The 16713-nt window shown below is 39.4% G+C and overlaps 1 protein-coding gene across 1 annotated transcript in view; it reads right to left on the bottom strand.

Moving 5' to 3' along the window:
• LOC103176418 (myosin light chain kinase, smooth muscle) overlaps window positions 1–10173 on the bottom strand; it is a 78027-nt gene extending 67854 nt beyond the window's left edge. Inside the window, exons 1-2 of the mRNA XM_007889937.2 lie at window positions 10111–10173; window positions 1223–1402 (exon numbers count right to left, since the gene is read on the bottom strand). Of these exons, the coding sequence (XP_007888128.2) occupies window positions 1223–1387 (165 nt within the window). The 5' untranslated portion in view covers window positions 1388–1402; window positions 10111–10173. The remainder of the gene's footprint in view (window positions 1–1222; window positions 1403–10110) is intronic.
• Between the last annotated feature and the right edge of the window lie 6540 nt (window positions 10174–16713).

The following is a 16713-nucleotide window of genomic DNA, read 5'->3' as shown; positions in this document are numbered from 1 at the left end:
GGTTTTGCAGACTAAATATCTGGGCTAACTATCTAGCCTGGCATCAGTTGCAGTTCACACCAAGAAGCCGACAATTCGCTTATGTCTCATATTGTATGGTTTGTACATGTCTCATTGCTCTATTTACTAAAAATGTAATCAGTTCTATGTCTATCAAAACACTTCAGAATACTTGAAGACCCAGTTCTCATTTCTTATCAGACAATCATAGAATCTTAAAGCACAAAAGGAGGCCATTCGGGTCATCAGGCTTTGTGTTGACTCTTTGAAAGAGCTACCAACCAGTCCGACTCCCCCGCTCTTACCCCTATAGTCCTGCAAAATTTCCCTTTTCAAGTACCTATCTGATTCGCTTTTGAAAGCTACGATAAAAATCTGCTTCCATCACCTTTTCTGGCAGTTTTTAACAATTCTCTGCATTTTTTAAAAAAAATCTCATCTCCCCTCTGGTTCTTTTGCCAATTAGCTTAAATCCGTTTCCTCTGATTTCTCAAACAGGTACAGCAGCTGTGCAGGTAGTAGACATCTCCCATCTAAACTACAGCATGCGTCTCCTGTAGAAAAAGATTAAACTCCTGCATGATTCACACAGGGTGCGTAAAAATATCTTGCTTAATGTACCACTATGATTCTGTGCTGGATAAGGATTAAGTTACTCAAAATACCAGTGTTGGTGTCTGTGCATGTAATGCTGCAGCAAGAATAGGCAAGTATAAATGAACAAAAACAATGTATATTTAGACTGAGTATATATTTGGGAGAATTGATATCTGTATCAAGACTGCAATCATGGATCTTCAATACATTTGTATTCTAATAAATTTGCTTCATAAAGTTATGCTTATTTGATTGTATGCAAAGCCACAGCACAGCCCTGATTCCCAAACCATCCGGCAAATGGCTTCAGGTCTGCGGTTCATTTCACGTTTCTGTATGTAAGTGAAAGAAATGTTTAACCTTTAAGCACATAACCTGGAGGTTGAAAGAGAAGAGCCAGCAGGAATCGACACGCCAGGATATTTACCTCGAACATATTTTCAAATATCATAATTTATCTCAAATGTGCCCCAGCTGCCATGTAAATGCTAAACACAATGCTTCCAGTGTGCTTATAATACTTTGTCAATAGTATTGTGTGAATCATATCAAATGTTGTGGTCCTGTGTCACAAGTTACGTGCATTTTACTGCATCTCTTCATAGCTTTAAGTAGTATCTCTTACCTTTCCATCAAATCTGGCTGTTCCACCCAAAGGCACGCAAGTATTCCTGGGAGGTAGTATGAATGCTGGCGCTTCAGGTGGCAGTGTGTTAGCTTGAGGCCTTTCCAAAGTCAGTGTGGTTTTGGAAATACGAGTTGTGGTGGAAGCAATCTGAACATCTCCCATGACTGGCTATCTAATCTGAAGGAGGGTGAGGGAAAGGAGAGAGAAAGCATTCAGTGAGCTTTGAAGTAGTTATCAAATTAGCAAACCAGATTTGTTGCGTTAATTGTGACTTCTAGTCAGAAATGAAGCTCAAACTCATTAACATAAGTGATTTTATACTGGAAGTTGTGTGGTGTACCTGCGAGAGGGAGTCATCCAGGGTTCTTAACTATGAGAAAGTATTTAACGCAGTAATCTGTGTATTCAGATGGTGACAAATGGCCAAGTTTTATACAGTCAATGGCCACATTTTGCTGATTGCTTTACAGATCTGAATCTTTAAGATCTGAATCCTTAAATGCATTATTGCTTTGTAATACAGCCTTGTATTAGATTACGTATACTGATTAGAGCACTCGCTTTGCAAATCAGAGACCTGGGTTCGATTCCCGGCAGGGTGAAACCTTGGGCAAGTTTCCTTACTCCACATGCCTGATAATAATCCCTCAGGAATAAAATAATAAATTGGTCATTTTCAATCCATGACTGTTTGTGGAGACGCTACTGTGCACAATTGGCTGCTGCATTTCACCCACAAATATATTTAGTCAATTCACTTTAGAGTCTATTCTGTGAAGTGCTTTGGGACATCTAGAAGAGAAGACACGATAAGGCGTTATATCAAATGCAAGGATTATTATCAAAAGCAACTCACTGAACTAAAACAAGCCAGGTTTATCTTTATCTCTTGGTGAACATTTGTTTCAAAGTATTTATCTTTTGAGATCGACATCTCGTTGTAAAGGTATGCACAAAATGCAGAACCTTTGAAATTACAGAGTTTCTGACTTTCTCATCAAATAAATGCAGTCAATGCATCAATTTGAGCTGAGAATTCAGATTTCCTGATTCCTTCATCCATCAAACCATTCAACATTATTCCTCAATAGACAGACAGTCCAACAACATCTCATATTCATGGCATTTTGTTGTGATGAATGAGTTTACAAAAAAGGGAAATGTTATATTGCTTCCTTCAGGGCATTTCACATTTATTTGGAAAGTAGGTCCATGTTGCAAAATATTATTGAGAGCCGGCCAAATAGAACCCAAGGCAGTACACTGAAAATCTCATTGATAAGGATCTGAATTATTTTTTCCATAATTACAGACATTCACCAGCCACTGATCAGAATTCGGGTTCAAATCTCAATTGTATTACATCTAGTTCCATTTTCCCTGATGAATTTTGCTGGCTGGGTAATCAAACATTCATTCCTGAACAGAAACTCGTAAGTCAAAAGCGAGCTCCCGACTGCATCCTAAATACATCTGATGAAAACAAATGATGGTCTAGCCAGTGTCAAAGCTATCAAATCAAATGAGGTCATTAATTATACAAAGTACACAGAATGGAGTCTGGCTATTTCCCCACAGAATGCTTGAAATGTTGAAATTCTGAGCACTGTTATATCGAGCTGAGTGATGGCAGATTCACATAAAAGCCAAACTTCAGAAGAGGACTGAAAGCTGGAGAAGATCTGAACCCAAGGAAGCAGTCAGATCTAAGCTTGGAATGAAGCTCATATGATCAATAGTCGCATGTAAATAAACAACTCTGGTGCAAAGGAGAAACAAAACAAATGTGTTGAAGTCGTTAAAGTAAATTTAGGCACCAGATGACAAGCTCTCCATTGAAGTCTTTGATTTACACTCCAGTGTGAGCTGGAGGGACTGAGTATTTGTGGGCAAATACAGCAGCCAATTGTGGGCACAGCAATGTCCCACAAACAGCCATGAAGGGAATGATCTAATTTATTGACCGGGACCAGAACACCAGGAGAAATTCACTTCCACTTTTTGAAGAGTGCATGGGATCAGTGGCTGAACAGGCAGATTTCTTCAATTATTTTTAACCCGTTTTTCATTTACAGTACCATTTTCAGAAGCAATGCAAAATAATTATCCCTATCAATTCACCTAAATCCCATGTTCAGTGATATTTTTGTACCACCTTCTACTCTGGAATTAGTTTGACAGATCCGAGACACTACCCTGCGTGAAGGGCACTGTATAAATGCAAGTTATTGTATGTTAAACTGGAATCCCACTTCTTGTTCAGAGTCTATGCAATAGTTCGCGTGTTAGCAATGACCATATCAGGTTTGCCTGGTCAGTAGTAAAGGAGGTTTACCTTTACTTCAATAGCTTGAGGTGTTCTCAGTTCATCCCAGGATTAAGATTTCTCAGAAGTTGAAAAATAAAAACTGATTGACAAACAATTGGGAGTTCTAGATTGGGCAAAATATCTTCAAATTGACACTGGGTAAGGTTAGGCAAGTTGCCACTTGCTTCCTTCCTATGCCTTTTTAAGCATCACTTGCCAATGATTTCTAAAAGAGTTACAAGAAAATAATTGTAAGCAGAAAGAATTCATGTAATCTGTAACCCCCTCTTTAGGAATACATTGTATCCCTAATGGAACATAAAAACAATGATATTTCTCCAATTGCAAATCATTCGATCATACAGTATAGCGGTCTCTCAGAGAGAGATCGCTATTTAGTCCCACATAGTGTCAAATTAGAAGTAATCTGCTTCTCTGCTTTCATCCCACGAGAGGAAACAAAAAGAAGCACAAAATACATCTGAAAGAAGAGACGTTCATCCTATTAACATGGACTGTATTCAGATCTCAGCTGCCAAAAAAGAAAAGGACAGAATGCTAAGCCATGTACTACAGTACCTCAATAAATGATTATTTATGTATCATGGCCAATGCCGTTTACAATCAATGCATCCAAGCTCATTCTTCCCTGCCAATGCTTTCACACTATCCTTTGCACGCTGCTTTGGGCTCGCAGTTTTAAACATTCTCTGCTTTGTTTGTTGGGAGCCAAGCCTGGGGTGATGGAGACTCTGTACCACAAAGATTAGTTTCTCTGAAACAGCTTCCAGAAAAGGGTAGCAAGGAGTCAGTGAACTGTTCAGCCGTTATATGAGGTCATCCATATTTTTTCCATCAGAATGTCAACTGGGCTCCAACAGCTTCAGTTCCAGAACATGTCAGAACTTCTCCTTTTTTGGGCAAACACAATCAGAAATATTTCCAGTCGTTGTGAACTTTTTTTTTGAGAGAGAGAGAGCTTTTCTGCAGCAATGATGAAAGCTGAAAGCTATTCAACCCTGGAATAATTTTCAGCAGAAATGATCTTTCAGTCATGTTATCACACAATCTTTTTCACTTTCTCCCAGTGCCTGTTATTAACTTTACTCAAATCCCCAGTTAGTTTCCTAATCGATCAACTTCAAGGGCTTCAGCCCATAAACACCTTCATGTTCCCGCACTTCCCTTCCATTGTGATCTTCTCTTCCCTCTCTCCTTTCCCCTTCCACTTACTAATTTGGTCCTACTATGTGATGGCTGACCACTCTGCACCACTATCTCCCTTCCTCTACATTTCCTCTACTCTAAATGCTTTTAAATCCAGTCTAATTGCTCAGCTCTTTGACTGTGCCTGTGGCTAGCTCCACTTTCCCTGCTGTTTGGTATCCAACACTGTCTTTGTGAAGTACTCGGAGATCTTATTGTAAGTGAAGTGCTATATTAATGAAAGGTTTTTTTTATTGCAGGTAAGTGAACAGAAGTGGGTTTAAGGTACTGTTTTGCTGCATTGAGCCATCTGGATACTGGTGCTAAAACATGCAAGTGCGTGTATATTTGGGGGCCGGGGAGGTGGGGGGGGGAGAAAATAACTCTTCCTAGCATTTCTTGCTCCATACAGGTTAGAATAAGGACACAGGACAAATTAGCATCACTCTTACCAAACTATAGTGCAGAATTCTCGTAATCCATGCAGAATCTGTTCCAAAGATCAAATTCTGTTAGGAGATAATATCTCAGGATACAATATATAGCTTGGGACACGACATGCTTTATAAATAGGGGCATAGAGTACAAGAGTCAGGAGGTTATGATTAACCCACTGGTTAGGCCTCAGTTAGAATACTGCTGCAGTTCTGGGCACCGCACTACAGGAAGGATGTTAAGGCATTGGAAAGGTTGCAGAGGAGATTTACGAGGATGGTACCAGGAATGAGGGACCGTGATTATGAGGAGAGGCTGGAGAGGCCGGGATTATTTTCATTGGAGCAGAGAAGGTTACGAGGAGACCTAATAGAGATCTTCAAAATCATGAGGGGATTTGATAGGTTAGAAAGGGAAAAACTGTTTCCACTGGTGGGTATGTCGGTGACTCGAGGTCACAGATTTAAAATAGTGTCTAAAAGAAGCCGAGGGGAGGTGAGAAGAATTTTTTTCACGCAGTTGTTCGAATCTGGAATGCATTGCCTGAAAGGGCAGTCGAGGCCAATTCAATAACAACTTTTAAAAACGCGGTGGACGGGTATTTGAGGAGGACGGACTTGTAGGGTTATGGGGAAAGGGCTGGGGAGTGGGATTGACGTTACATTGCTCTTTTCAAAGAGCCGGCACAGACTCGATGGGCCAAATGGCCTTTTTTTGTGCTGTACGATTCTATGTCATGCGACTGCCAGGATGGTGGAAGGCAAACTGGATGGACCTTGATCTTCTTTCGCCTAGAAAATTCTTATGTTCTTAAGATGGTATCAGTAGGGTGCTATTCCATGTCCTGGAAACAAAGTCAAACCTCGTTCTGATCAATCTCTAATAATCTCATAAGACACTGCAGGAACACAAGGATCTACAAGCCATTCTGGAGGTAATGTTGAAGACGTCATCCCTTAATATACATCAGATGTTGATACACATTGAAATGGTTATTATAAATTAGACAGTCTTCTGCAGCTGGTTAGTCTATATATGGAAAGCTGATTACATCATCCATTTCTGCACAAATACAGTAGTGAACAGATCCATTAGATTGTCTTTGTTACTCACATTATGTTACAATGAGATGACATTTGAAATAGCACAAGGCAATTATGGGTTGGTTGCAAGTGCTAAATTGGGAACAGTTGATATCCAAGTCTGTTGCACCCTCCCTTTCCCCCTTCAAAGAGGAAGGTCTTGAGACAGGCTTTGATCAGGCCTTCAATTATTCTCTTGATACCAACCCCTAGCCTTCAGCTCCCCTCTCGACTCTCTTCCCCCTCCTCGCTCCCTCCCTTCCCTCCCCTCACCCTGACCATTTCCCCCCCTCCTCGCTCCCTCCCTTCCCTCCCCTCACCCTGACCATTTTCCCCCCTCCTCGCTCCCTCCCTTCCCTCCCCTCACCCTGACCATTTCCCCCCTGCTCGCTCCCTCCCTTCCCTCCCCTCACCCTGACCATTTCCCCCCTGCTCGGGTCCTGACCCAACTGTGCAGCGCCTTGGGATGTCCTCCTGACGTGAAAGGCGCTTTATAAATGGAATCTTGTTGTTGCAGCTCAGGTGAAAACCCTCAACAGTCCAGTGTCATGGGATGTTCTCTCCTCGCTCCTAGTCATTAGCAGGAGCCCGAGGAAAAAGTCACCCCACTCATTAATCTTAATCAGGGATATTTAAAAATTAACTTCAGAGAGATTTACAATAGAAAACTTGCAGAAATGTTAGAATCGTAAAGATTTTCTTTTTATGGTCTCATCCAATTTACTCACCCTGCATTTGTCATCAATTCACACTCGTCAAATGTAGACAATGAAAATTACCCTCAATCAGCAATTAGCTTGGTATTCCCTTGAAACATATCTGGGCGTTAGCTCTAATCATTCAAGCTTAATGAGCAATAATTGTAAGTGCGACATGATATACTCCAGCACATAAGAACTCAATAATAATTAGCAAAATAGCTGTACAGCTTTATTTAAGCTATGATCTATGTTCTAAACAAGTCTGGTTCTCAGAGATCAAAGTTCAAGGGTCAGCAGTGATAGAACTTACTCCGCAATGTTTGCACGTCATTGTTAAGATAATAATAATAGCATTTGATATAGCGCTTTTCATGTCTTCTAGATGTCTCACAAGCGCTTCACAGAATAGACTGTAAAGTGAATTGACCGTATATTTGTGGGTGAAACACTGCAGCCAATTGTGCACAGCAATGTCCCACAAACAGTCGTGGATTGAAAATGACCAATTTATTATTGTTTTGGAGGGATTATTATTAGGCGTGTGTAGTAAGGAAACTTGCCCAAGGTTTCGCCCTGCCTGGAATTGAACCCAGGTCTCTGGTTTGCAAAGCAAGTGCTCTAACCACTGAGCTACAGGACTCCATGAGATTACAGTTTGACACACACCCTAATTGGCTGTTGGGAAAGTCCACAAGGGCCCTGTGCAGCTTATCTGCTGTACACAGATCTGATTAGAGAGACCAACACCATCAATATATAGGTGGCTCCCAGCCATAGTACATTAACAGCATAGTAAACAAATCCCATTCGTGTGTTACACTAATCCAGGCACACTTGCGTCATTTCATAAAACTAGGCATTTTATAACCTTTTATCACCGCATAGAAGTTTAGAATGTAGTTCTACGATTTCATTCACTCCCTGAAATATGATTTTTTGACAGTGCAAGTTGGTCATTCAAACCTTACATCTCACACCTCTTAAAGTCAACCTTGATTGACTTAGAAGTGGGACAATGTTTACAAAGCAACGCTGACAGAATCATTTTAGAAACAGATTCATTGGCAACAGCGCTTACAAAATAAATACGTGACTTAAGGAAGGATGGAGACTGTGGAAGTTGTGTGCCCCCGAGTCAATTGGAGAATTGTCTTTCACGTTCTGTATAAAATGATTGAATATGGTGACCCCAACAAGACTAATTACATTACACTGGACCAGCCTGGTCAAATAAATACCTAATAAATAGGCTTGGTTGGACAGCATTCTAATAAGACCACTCTACTCTAAGGATTGTGCCAAGACTCATATTTGATGTACAATTACAAATTATGTAGTGAAAAATATGAAGCTTTAATGCAGTCCAACTAAGCCTCCAGCTAGTACAGAGGTTAGCAGCAGTTTCTACTTTTATGTGGCTCTTTTATTACAGGTATTGTATTGAGTTACAGTAACAGTAGCTGTTATAGACCTAAAATGTACAATATTCAGTCATAGCATCTGGATGCTTCTCATTGCAGCCAATTTCTCTCAAGTGAAGTTTGCTTGTGCTCACATTCACTATTAATATCACGGGGACAAAAGAAAAAAAGTGAAACTATTAACTGAATGATCAATGTTGGTCTTTTCCTCAATCTTAGATTAACAATAAATTACATTTGTATAACGCCTTTCATGTCGAGAGGACATCGCAAGGCGCTGATCAGCCTACGAATGCGATATATCTGATTCCCTGGAGCCATGGTTCAATTCTGAGTAGATTTGTTTGAGATGACCATCTCCTGAGCACCTCTCCTCCAATCTTCAACATCAAAAAGGATTCATTTCAGTTATTACACATTAGTCTCTCAATGGGTCTTATATTCAACAGAGACTTCCATCTTTGATCACGTAAACAGATTCTCCGCTAAATCGCTTCTGAATCTGGGCACACCTTATGAACTTTAGCATACAGGGCTAATTCCATATGTGCAGCTGAATTGTTGTTGGCAATGTGTTTCACTAGCTGAATTCTTCCATTCAATATTTTGGTAACTCAAGTCATTTCATAACAAACTAATCTATCCAGTGAGACATTAGTTGCATTCCAAGTGCAGACGTACACAGTAATTATATCTCCAGCATAATTATTTTAATTATTAACTAATGTTTTCCCCCACAAAATGTCAATTCACTTTACAGTATATCTTGGATGAAGGATGCTGTGACATCAACGACATAAGGCGTTATATGAAATGCAAGGTTTATTATTATCTACATCTCCAATTTCTAGGGTTACTCCCTGGATGAGGAGTTGAGTCCCTGGCCAAATTTGCTGTGTCTTGATTCCAGCAACAAGCTGAACAAGTACAATAACATTCTAAAATAGATACTCAAGAGAAATACTGTAAAGCCATTAATCCAACAAGCTTCTCCAGTATTGCAAGCATTAGGAATTGTAGTGAGCGCAATTTGTTTTAATATACATTTCCCCAAATTTGGTTTACAAAATATGGTCACCTTAAATTAAACACAAGCATGTGATTCTCGGCAAGGACACAACTGGAGAGAGGGGAGGAAATTAACTTTGGTGCCTGGCAGCAGTAAATCGGCGTGCAGGATCGAGTGCATACAACTGGAGCAAAATCTGCTACTCTCCTACAGACTTCAGGTGTGAACCGACGTGAGAATCTGGTGGAGATAAAGCATATAACATGCTTTCAAAAAATTATAGAAGATCTATTTCCATATACGTGGAACCCCTGTTCTATTTGCTTGCACTCGCACTCTATAGTAGGATAGAGTAATTCTATTATGCTTGCCACACATAGGAGAGCAAACAAGAATCTGGGTGTACAGCTAAGGGGATTAGGATTCCAAGATGTTTTTTCTTCCCCTCGCCAATTGTTACTCCTCTACTAACAGTGCAGTGACTATTTTTCCCTTCTGTTGGGGTATTGATACACAGTAGTTCTGACAATGAGCTCTTTGACAATCCAACTCTTGGCCCAGTGTTCACACTTGTGCATCTTCTCACAGGGTTTTTGGTCAGCAATCAGCAGAACCTCAGCTAATTTTCTCCTCCCAAACCTAGACAGACTGAGATCAATTATCATGACCCAAGGCTGTGCAAAGTAGCCTCAGAAAGAGTGATCGGCATATAAAGGAGCTTACCTGAAGTAGGCTTCAGCTGTGCTTTAGTCGGTTTTGTTATTTGCAGCGTGGAGTCACAACAGGTTGAAGTTACTGGAGATTGTCTGCTTTTGTACAAGGCACGTCGGAACAAATTGCAGCAAAAGAAAGACAGGTCCTGTCGCCAATTTCTGGAGAGTGGCAGGTGGGCAATGTAGTTTCTGTATGTAGAGAAAAATGCCTTGGTCATATTTCACTGGGAAATTCAACACTAATTTCTTGACATAGGTACACACACCTCATCCACACCACACACACTTGTCAACAAAAATACTTGTGGAACAAAGCGGCATCATGCCGATTGATAATCTGATTTCCTTTCTATGAAAAAGTAATTGAGAAAAAAAATCACAGGAAACACATAGTTTATAATAGTCTTCAGTAATCTTCTCAGCTGTTAATTCGAAGCTTTCTTGTCCTGTGAGCAACAGTAAAAAGTGAAGTTATGTTCAAGGTGGGGGGGGGCAGGTGATTTATTTTTATGATCAGTGACTGAAACCTTTGCTGCAAAATCGTACATCCAGGAGAAAAAAAATTTCACACACCATTATTCTTTCTTTGAACTGTTGAAAGTTGAACAGTTTTTAGAATATTATTATGTAGTGCATCATACCCTCAATGTGGGCTCATAAACCGTCAGGAAATTTGTGCATGAATTTATAATCTAGGCCGACATCCACAACACCATTGGCGGGCAAGCTCTAGGGCGCTACCTGATGTAAACAGCGCTACATAAACAAGTTTTGGCTGCTTTTTCCTTGTGGGGCAAGTTTCCTTACTCCACACACCTCTGGTTACCTAGTAGTAAGTAGGAACCCGGTTGTTAGTCGATTGGCGGATCACTTTTCCAGGGGCAATAATTCCTTCAAAAATATATAATAACTTGGTCAATTAATCCCTCAAGAAAAAGAAATAAAATTGGCCACGACTGTTTGTGGGACTCTGCTGTGCACAATTGGCTGCTGCGTTTCACCCACAAAATATACAGTCAATTCACTTTACAGTATATTCTGTGAAGCTCTTTGAGACGTCTAGAAGACGTGATAAGATGCTATGTCAAATGCAAGGATTATTATTACTATCCACAGATAAGTGCTGAAGTAAAAAAAATCATCTGAATTTGGACTCGAGATTGTGGAAAACCAATTAATTACTTTTTGCAATCTTAAAATTATCAGGAGCAATAAAGGTACGTAGCAATGGATTAACCTTATTCAGCTAAATATCAATCACAATTAATACAACATAAGTACTTAAAGATAAAATGATTATGGTGGCCCATAGGGCTAGCAGTTCATTGATTTACAAGTGAATTGAGAGCACTTTGAGAAACATGCTGGTATTTGTACTGCAGGAGATCCAAATTAAGCTCACTGCTCTCTGGGAGAAAACTTTAGAAGTTTTCAACATAGCTGTTCAATCAATGTAACTGGCTGAGCTAAATAAATCACTTCACTAGTCATCTGCAATGGGGTAGTGTCATAGGTTAGTTCTTTCTGAATTGTTGCATTATCTATAGAATCTGACTGTTCGAGAGTCAAGCTATGCTTCATTGAAATGCATCTCAATTTGCTTTTCAGATGTTGCGTCTGATCTATTGACTGGAAAGACAAATGCGGTAGAAAAACAATGGGGTATTGAGGGAAAGGAAACCCCGAAACATGCATTTTCTTTGAAACAGACCAGTTCTGGTTACGTGAAACAGGAATACTGAGATCTGAGAGTGTACCAGTCTGAACACCATTCGTCAATCTCATCTTTCTCCAGGGTGATTGTCAATCAAATCATAAAAGCTAATCTGGTCACTAGAAGCGGAAGAATGTTTCTTTTTAAGTGATATAAAGAAGTGGGAATTAATTCACTGCTTTCCCTTTTAACGCGCAAGATAAAAGATCTCTATGGAGATGTTTTCAGTACTTTGCACCTTATTCGTGGGTTTCAATTATTTGGGTTTCTTTTCAAAAAAAAATAAAACAGTCTGAGGAGCAATACTTCTTTTGAAAGAAGTAGTTTGTTTGATGTCGCTTAGGCTGCAGGAACATGCGTTGAAGATGCTCTCAATCGGCTCAGTTTGAAACTAATTCAGCTACGTTTTGTCCACATGAATCGATTTCTCCTCTTTGTGTGCAGATACTCTTCACGGATCAAGCTTACAACTTCTGCACCAGGATAATCACTGCAGTGGAAACAGAGGTGGTGCAGAGCTGACTGGGGTTTTTTTTTAAAAAAAAGATCCCATTGCTTTGCAATCCTCTCAGCCTTTTGCGAACAAAGAAATAACCAATATAATGCAATTCATGCCTTTCAGTGCAAAGCCAGCTATCCGGTTTCAAATAGCAATCAATTAGAATCAAAGAACCTGAAGCAAATGAGTGAGTGACTCAGAGCAACATGAACAGACACTTGAAGCTTGGGAACAGGAGAAAGCTAGAGATGGAAGAAAAGAAAATCTATCAAAGAACATGAAGAAAGATGATGGATTTAATATCATGAAATATTTGATTACATTTTTAAATGTAAATTCCAGGAGTCCTGTTCTAAAATCGGCCACTGGAACTTTCCAACGGCAATCGACTGAAGGCCTAATTCTTATCCTTCTGAACAGTTATTGATTTTTAATTTCTTAATCTTAATTTCTTGGGCTAATGCTTTTAATAGTAATGATCCTTGCATTTGATATTGCGCCTTTTGGGCAGGGAAAGCAATTCACAGCATTTACTGTAATGTGTGGTGATTATGTATCCCATAGGCCTTTAAGCCTTGTAACCAGACCTTGATCAAGTCTAAACCTTTGAAAACGCAAACAAAAACATCATTTTTTATATTTGTTATATATATTTTTTTATTTATATATATATATAAAAAAATAAATGTAAAAAACTTTGCCTTCAGTCAGCCTCCCTCCTAATCTTCCACCCGGCTCAGCTCTCACCCCATTTCTGAAAATGCTTCAAATATTTTCTTACATGAAAGTGCAACTTGTCATCACAGGTTCATGCCTTATTTTATCTAAGGGCTCTTCCAGTCGACCCATTTTTGCTGGGTTTAGTTGCTGCTTATGATGCTGTGTGAGACATGCTGCCTGACAGGGAATTAGTGATCTTTACACCCTGCGTGCATTACTTTCGAAAGTGCCCATTTTAGTTTCAAGCATGAGATTTGTTATTCTTCCCACAAGCAAACCTGGAGGTCTCCAAAATGGACCAGATGTTAACTAGGTGACCACCAATGCCACATGTGCGCCTGGGGCTTTATTGTGCTCATGTCAGAGGTAGCGATCCTGCTATTGCTGGACACCTATAGCAAATTCAACATTAGTTCTGATGAAAGGTCAGAGCAAAACATTAACATGCTGTTCAGATGCTAACGCCCTACAGTACGTTTCCACAATTGTTTGCATCTCATTGCAGATTTCCAACATCTGAAGTTTTCCCTGTATCTCTGCTGTAGCTACTGTTGTTTAGGGCAGAAATTTCACATGCTTTGGAAAGCAGATGTGACAGTTTAAACAAAGCGTTCCTGCCTTCACTCTGTGAGTAATTGCTTGTGCCACACTGCAGATTCTACAGCTGATACCCATTTACCATCATCACAACAATTTGTTGCTGCACAAAAGAAAATGTTTGCAAGCAGTACATTCTAGTCACTCACTGACAGACTGAAGCTGCAGTGTTTCAAATCAATAAAACAATACATTTGGATCAGATCAAAAAGACTTCACTACTGTCCTGTTATTGGAACACAAGTGACATATGCCATTGACTGAGTGTCCAGTGTAGTAATCCTGAGGTGAGGTATTCTCAATAAACAATTCAGGTCAATGACTCCAGGAGTTTCCACTCAACAACAGTAGTAAACACATGGCCAATATGTTAGCAACTTTTGGATCACTATTCTTCAAACCAAGTGAATTTTCTATACCCTAATCAGCGGCGTGACTTCAAAGATATCACATTGTTGATTTCAGAGATAATCACATCAGGAATGTAATCTCATAAGAGAAGTGGAATTCCAACTGAACACGTGTCAGTTTATGTTATGTTCAACAAAAAATTGCAAAATTGTAAGTTATTTGGCTAAAAGGAGCAATAAGATCAAACCCCAGCAAATGTGGGGTTTTGTGCTAAGTTTCACATTCATCCTAAACCACACAAGGTCCAAAATATGGAAAATGTAGGGATTAGGCAGCTGGAGGCAGAACAATGGAACAAAAATAAATGTCTGGAACAAAACCGAAAGAGGTATCAGACCAAACAATAAGCTATAAAACAAGAAAGGCGTGAGATATGCAGAAAGAGAGAAAAAGCACAGGGTATAAATTACGAATGTAAATAACGAGAACAGAAGAGAAACAGTCCATATCCCACCCCCCACCTCATGCAGGCAACCCCCCCCCCCACACACACACACACCCCATGATGTAATTACGATTGACATCATGCAGTGTATAGATTTCAGTGACCTGTTGTTACATTTCTAAGGGGGGGGGAAACTTGATAGAGGTTCTGTTAACTGATCTGTATATAGAATAAAAAGTTACAAATATATATATATCTCTAAATAAGAGGAAACTTTTAGGTCATTATCATGGCTGGTGTTGAGCGGTTGGAATGTGGAGTTGGCAGAGCACTTAAACCCACACATAGTGGCGAGAGATTGTAACTACTGTAAATGACAGAGTAGACATGCTTGAGAATATTTCTTTTAACATGTTATTTGCTCCAGTTTTTGGTTTACGACCCACGAGAATTGAGGAAGCGCTTTCAGCAGTGAAGGTGCCTCTCATTTGTAGAGAAACAATAATTGACACCAATTTTTTTTTAAAAAAATTTGACTTTCTATTATGGGGCGTAATGAGAACAAGGTGCTGAATCACATCAGAATAATCTCAAACTTATTCGATCCAATGGCAAACCAGAATAAGGACATTTCTAATTATTTATTAAAAGTGGCGAATTTATTCTGAATAAAACCAAGCGGTGAACCTGAAGTAAGGGTCTTTAGGAACTTTCAGATGTTGCTGCCAACCTCAGTGGATCAAAGCCAAAATTTCTCTTGCACTCTGTTTAAAATAGTGAAGAATCTAGAAAACTAAAGCTTCTTAATTGGAACAAAGGTCAGATGTAAAACAAGGAATGAATATCTTAATTAAGGGCCACTCAGAATCATATTTTCTTCCTTTTGGAGGGGCAAGACCAACACATACATCCCCACACCAATGTACAATCGCTGGTATCTTCTCTCTCCCCCGCACGGGCAATGCGTTGAAAGGAGTTATTGAATCAAAACAAAGTGGAAATAAGAGAAAAATGTTGGGTTTTGCACCATGTAATGTTTCATCTTCAGAGCCACCAACATAAAAAAAATGAGCTGATGCCAACAAAAATCCCCAAAAACTCCATATTAAATGAAAAAAATCAATATCCACCACTCATTCTAAATAATACCAGATGACTGAGTGCACTTGGTAGCTGCCAACTCTCTGGATTCAGATAATAACACAAACAATTCCAGCTCCAATCACTCAAGTCTACATTGTCATCTAAACCAAGCATAAGCACTTGCAAAAATAAATCTCATGGCCTCACATTGTTCCAGTTTGATTTGCTAAACGTTCTCCTGAAGAAATATTATTTCACTACGTTTGAACAACGATGTTTCCATGTCTGTAGTCATCAAATGGACACAATTTTTAATTAAACTATTTCAAATAATCTCTTTTCGAAAATAACAGCGAAAGATGTTTCCCGAATCTTCATACCATACATAGGAAAATGTCAATGCATGATTCTATGATAAGTAATGTCCTTTTTCCACCTCCTTCAACTGAGGTTTCTAATAGGATTTTCTTCCTTCCACTTCAAAGTTTTTGACTCGTTTTCCTGAATGCTGGGATAAGATGACACAAACATCTTCATCTAAAATGTCTCATGATCTATTCAACCATGAGAGGTGCTGGGGGGGGTGAGAAGACAACCTCAATCTCTTCAGACATCTACACATGTGCACCTTTATGCAAGAGTGTATGTACAGGGATCTAGAGCTCTGGCTATTTTTATTATTGGCTTTTTGCTTCCACCACCACCTTGACTAGTCTACAAGAATCATAACCAATACCAGACCCATCATAATTCATACATCAGTGATTTTAGGTCACGCATTTCAATCACTTACTCAAGAAATACACACACATAGATCTCAAAGACTAGTAAAGTACTAACAATCAGATTCTGTCCTAGCTATAACCATAACTGAAGCAATGCCACATCATTTCACATCATAAGCTTTATCTTCAGTACAGTAGAATTCAGTTTGTGGCTATATGTATGTATACCTATCAAAACGCAATCCTCTGGTTCCACAGGTAACACATATCCCCATAATCGAAGGAAAAATACATTCATGTGTGAGGAAAGCTTTGGGAACACATCAAATGTATAAATCTTCACATCTTTATTAGATTGAACCCATGACATTTCCCTGCTTCAATCCAGACACAGCTGGGTTTAATCATTTGACAGTTTTTGCCTAGGTATTATGATCTTGAAAGCAAACCTTCAAAATGCACCTCTCGAAAACTTGTGC

The sequence above is a fragment of the Callorhinchus milii genome, unplaced genomic scaffold (assembly GCF_018977255.1).
Source record: "Callorhinchus milii isolate IMCB2004 unplaced genomic scaffold, IMCB_Cmil_1.0 Scaffold6, whole genome shotgun sequence".
In the NCBI taxonomy this organism is placed as follows: domain Eukaryota; kingdom Metazoa; phylum Chordata; class Chondrichthyes; order Chimaeriformes; family Callorhinchidae; genus Callorhinchus; species Callorhinchus milii.
This window is presented reverse-complemented; position numbering and strand designations above follow the sequence as displayed.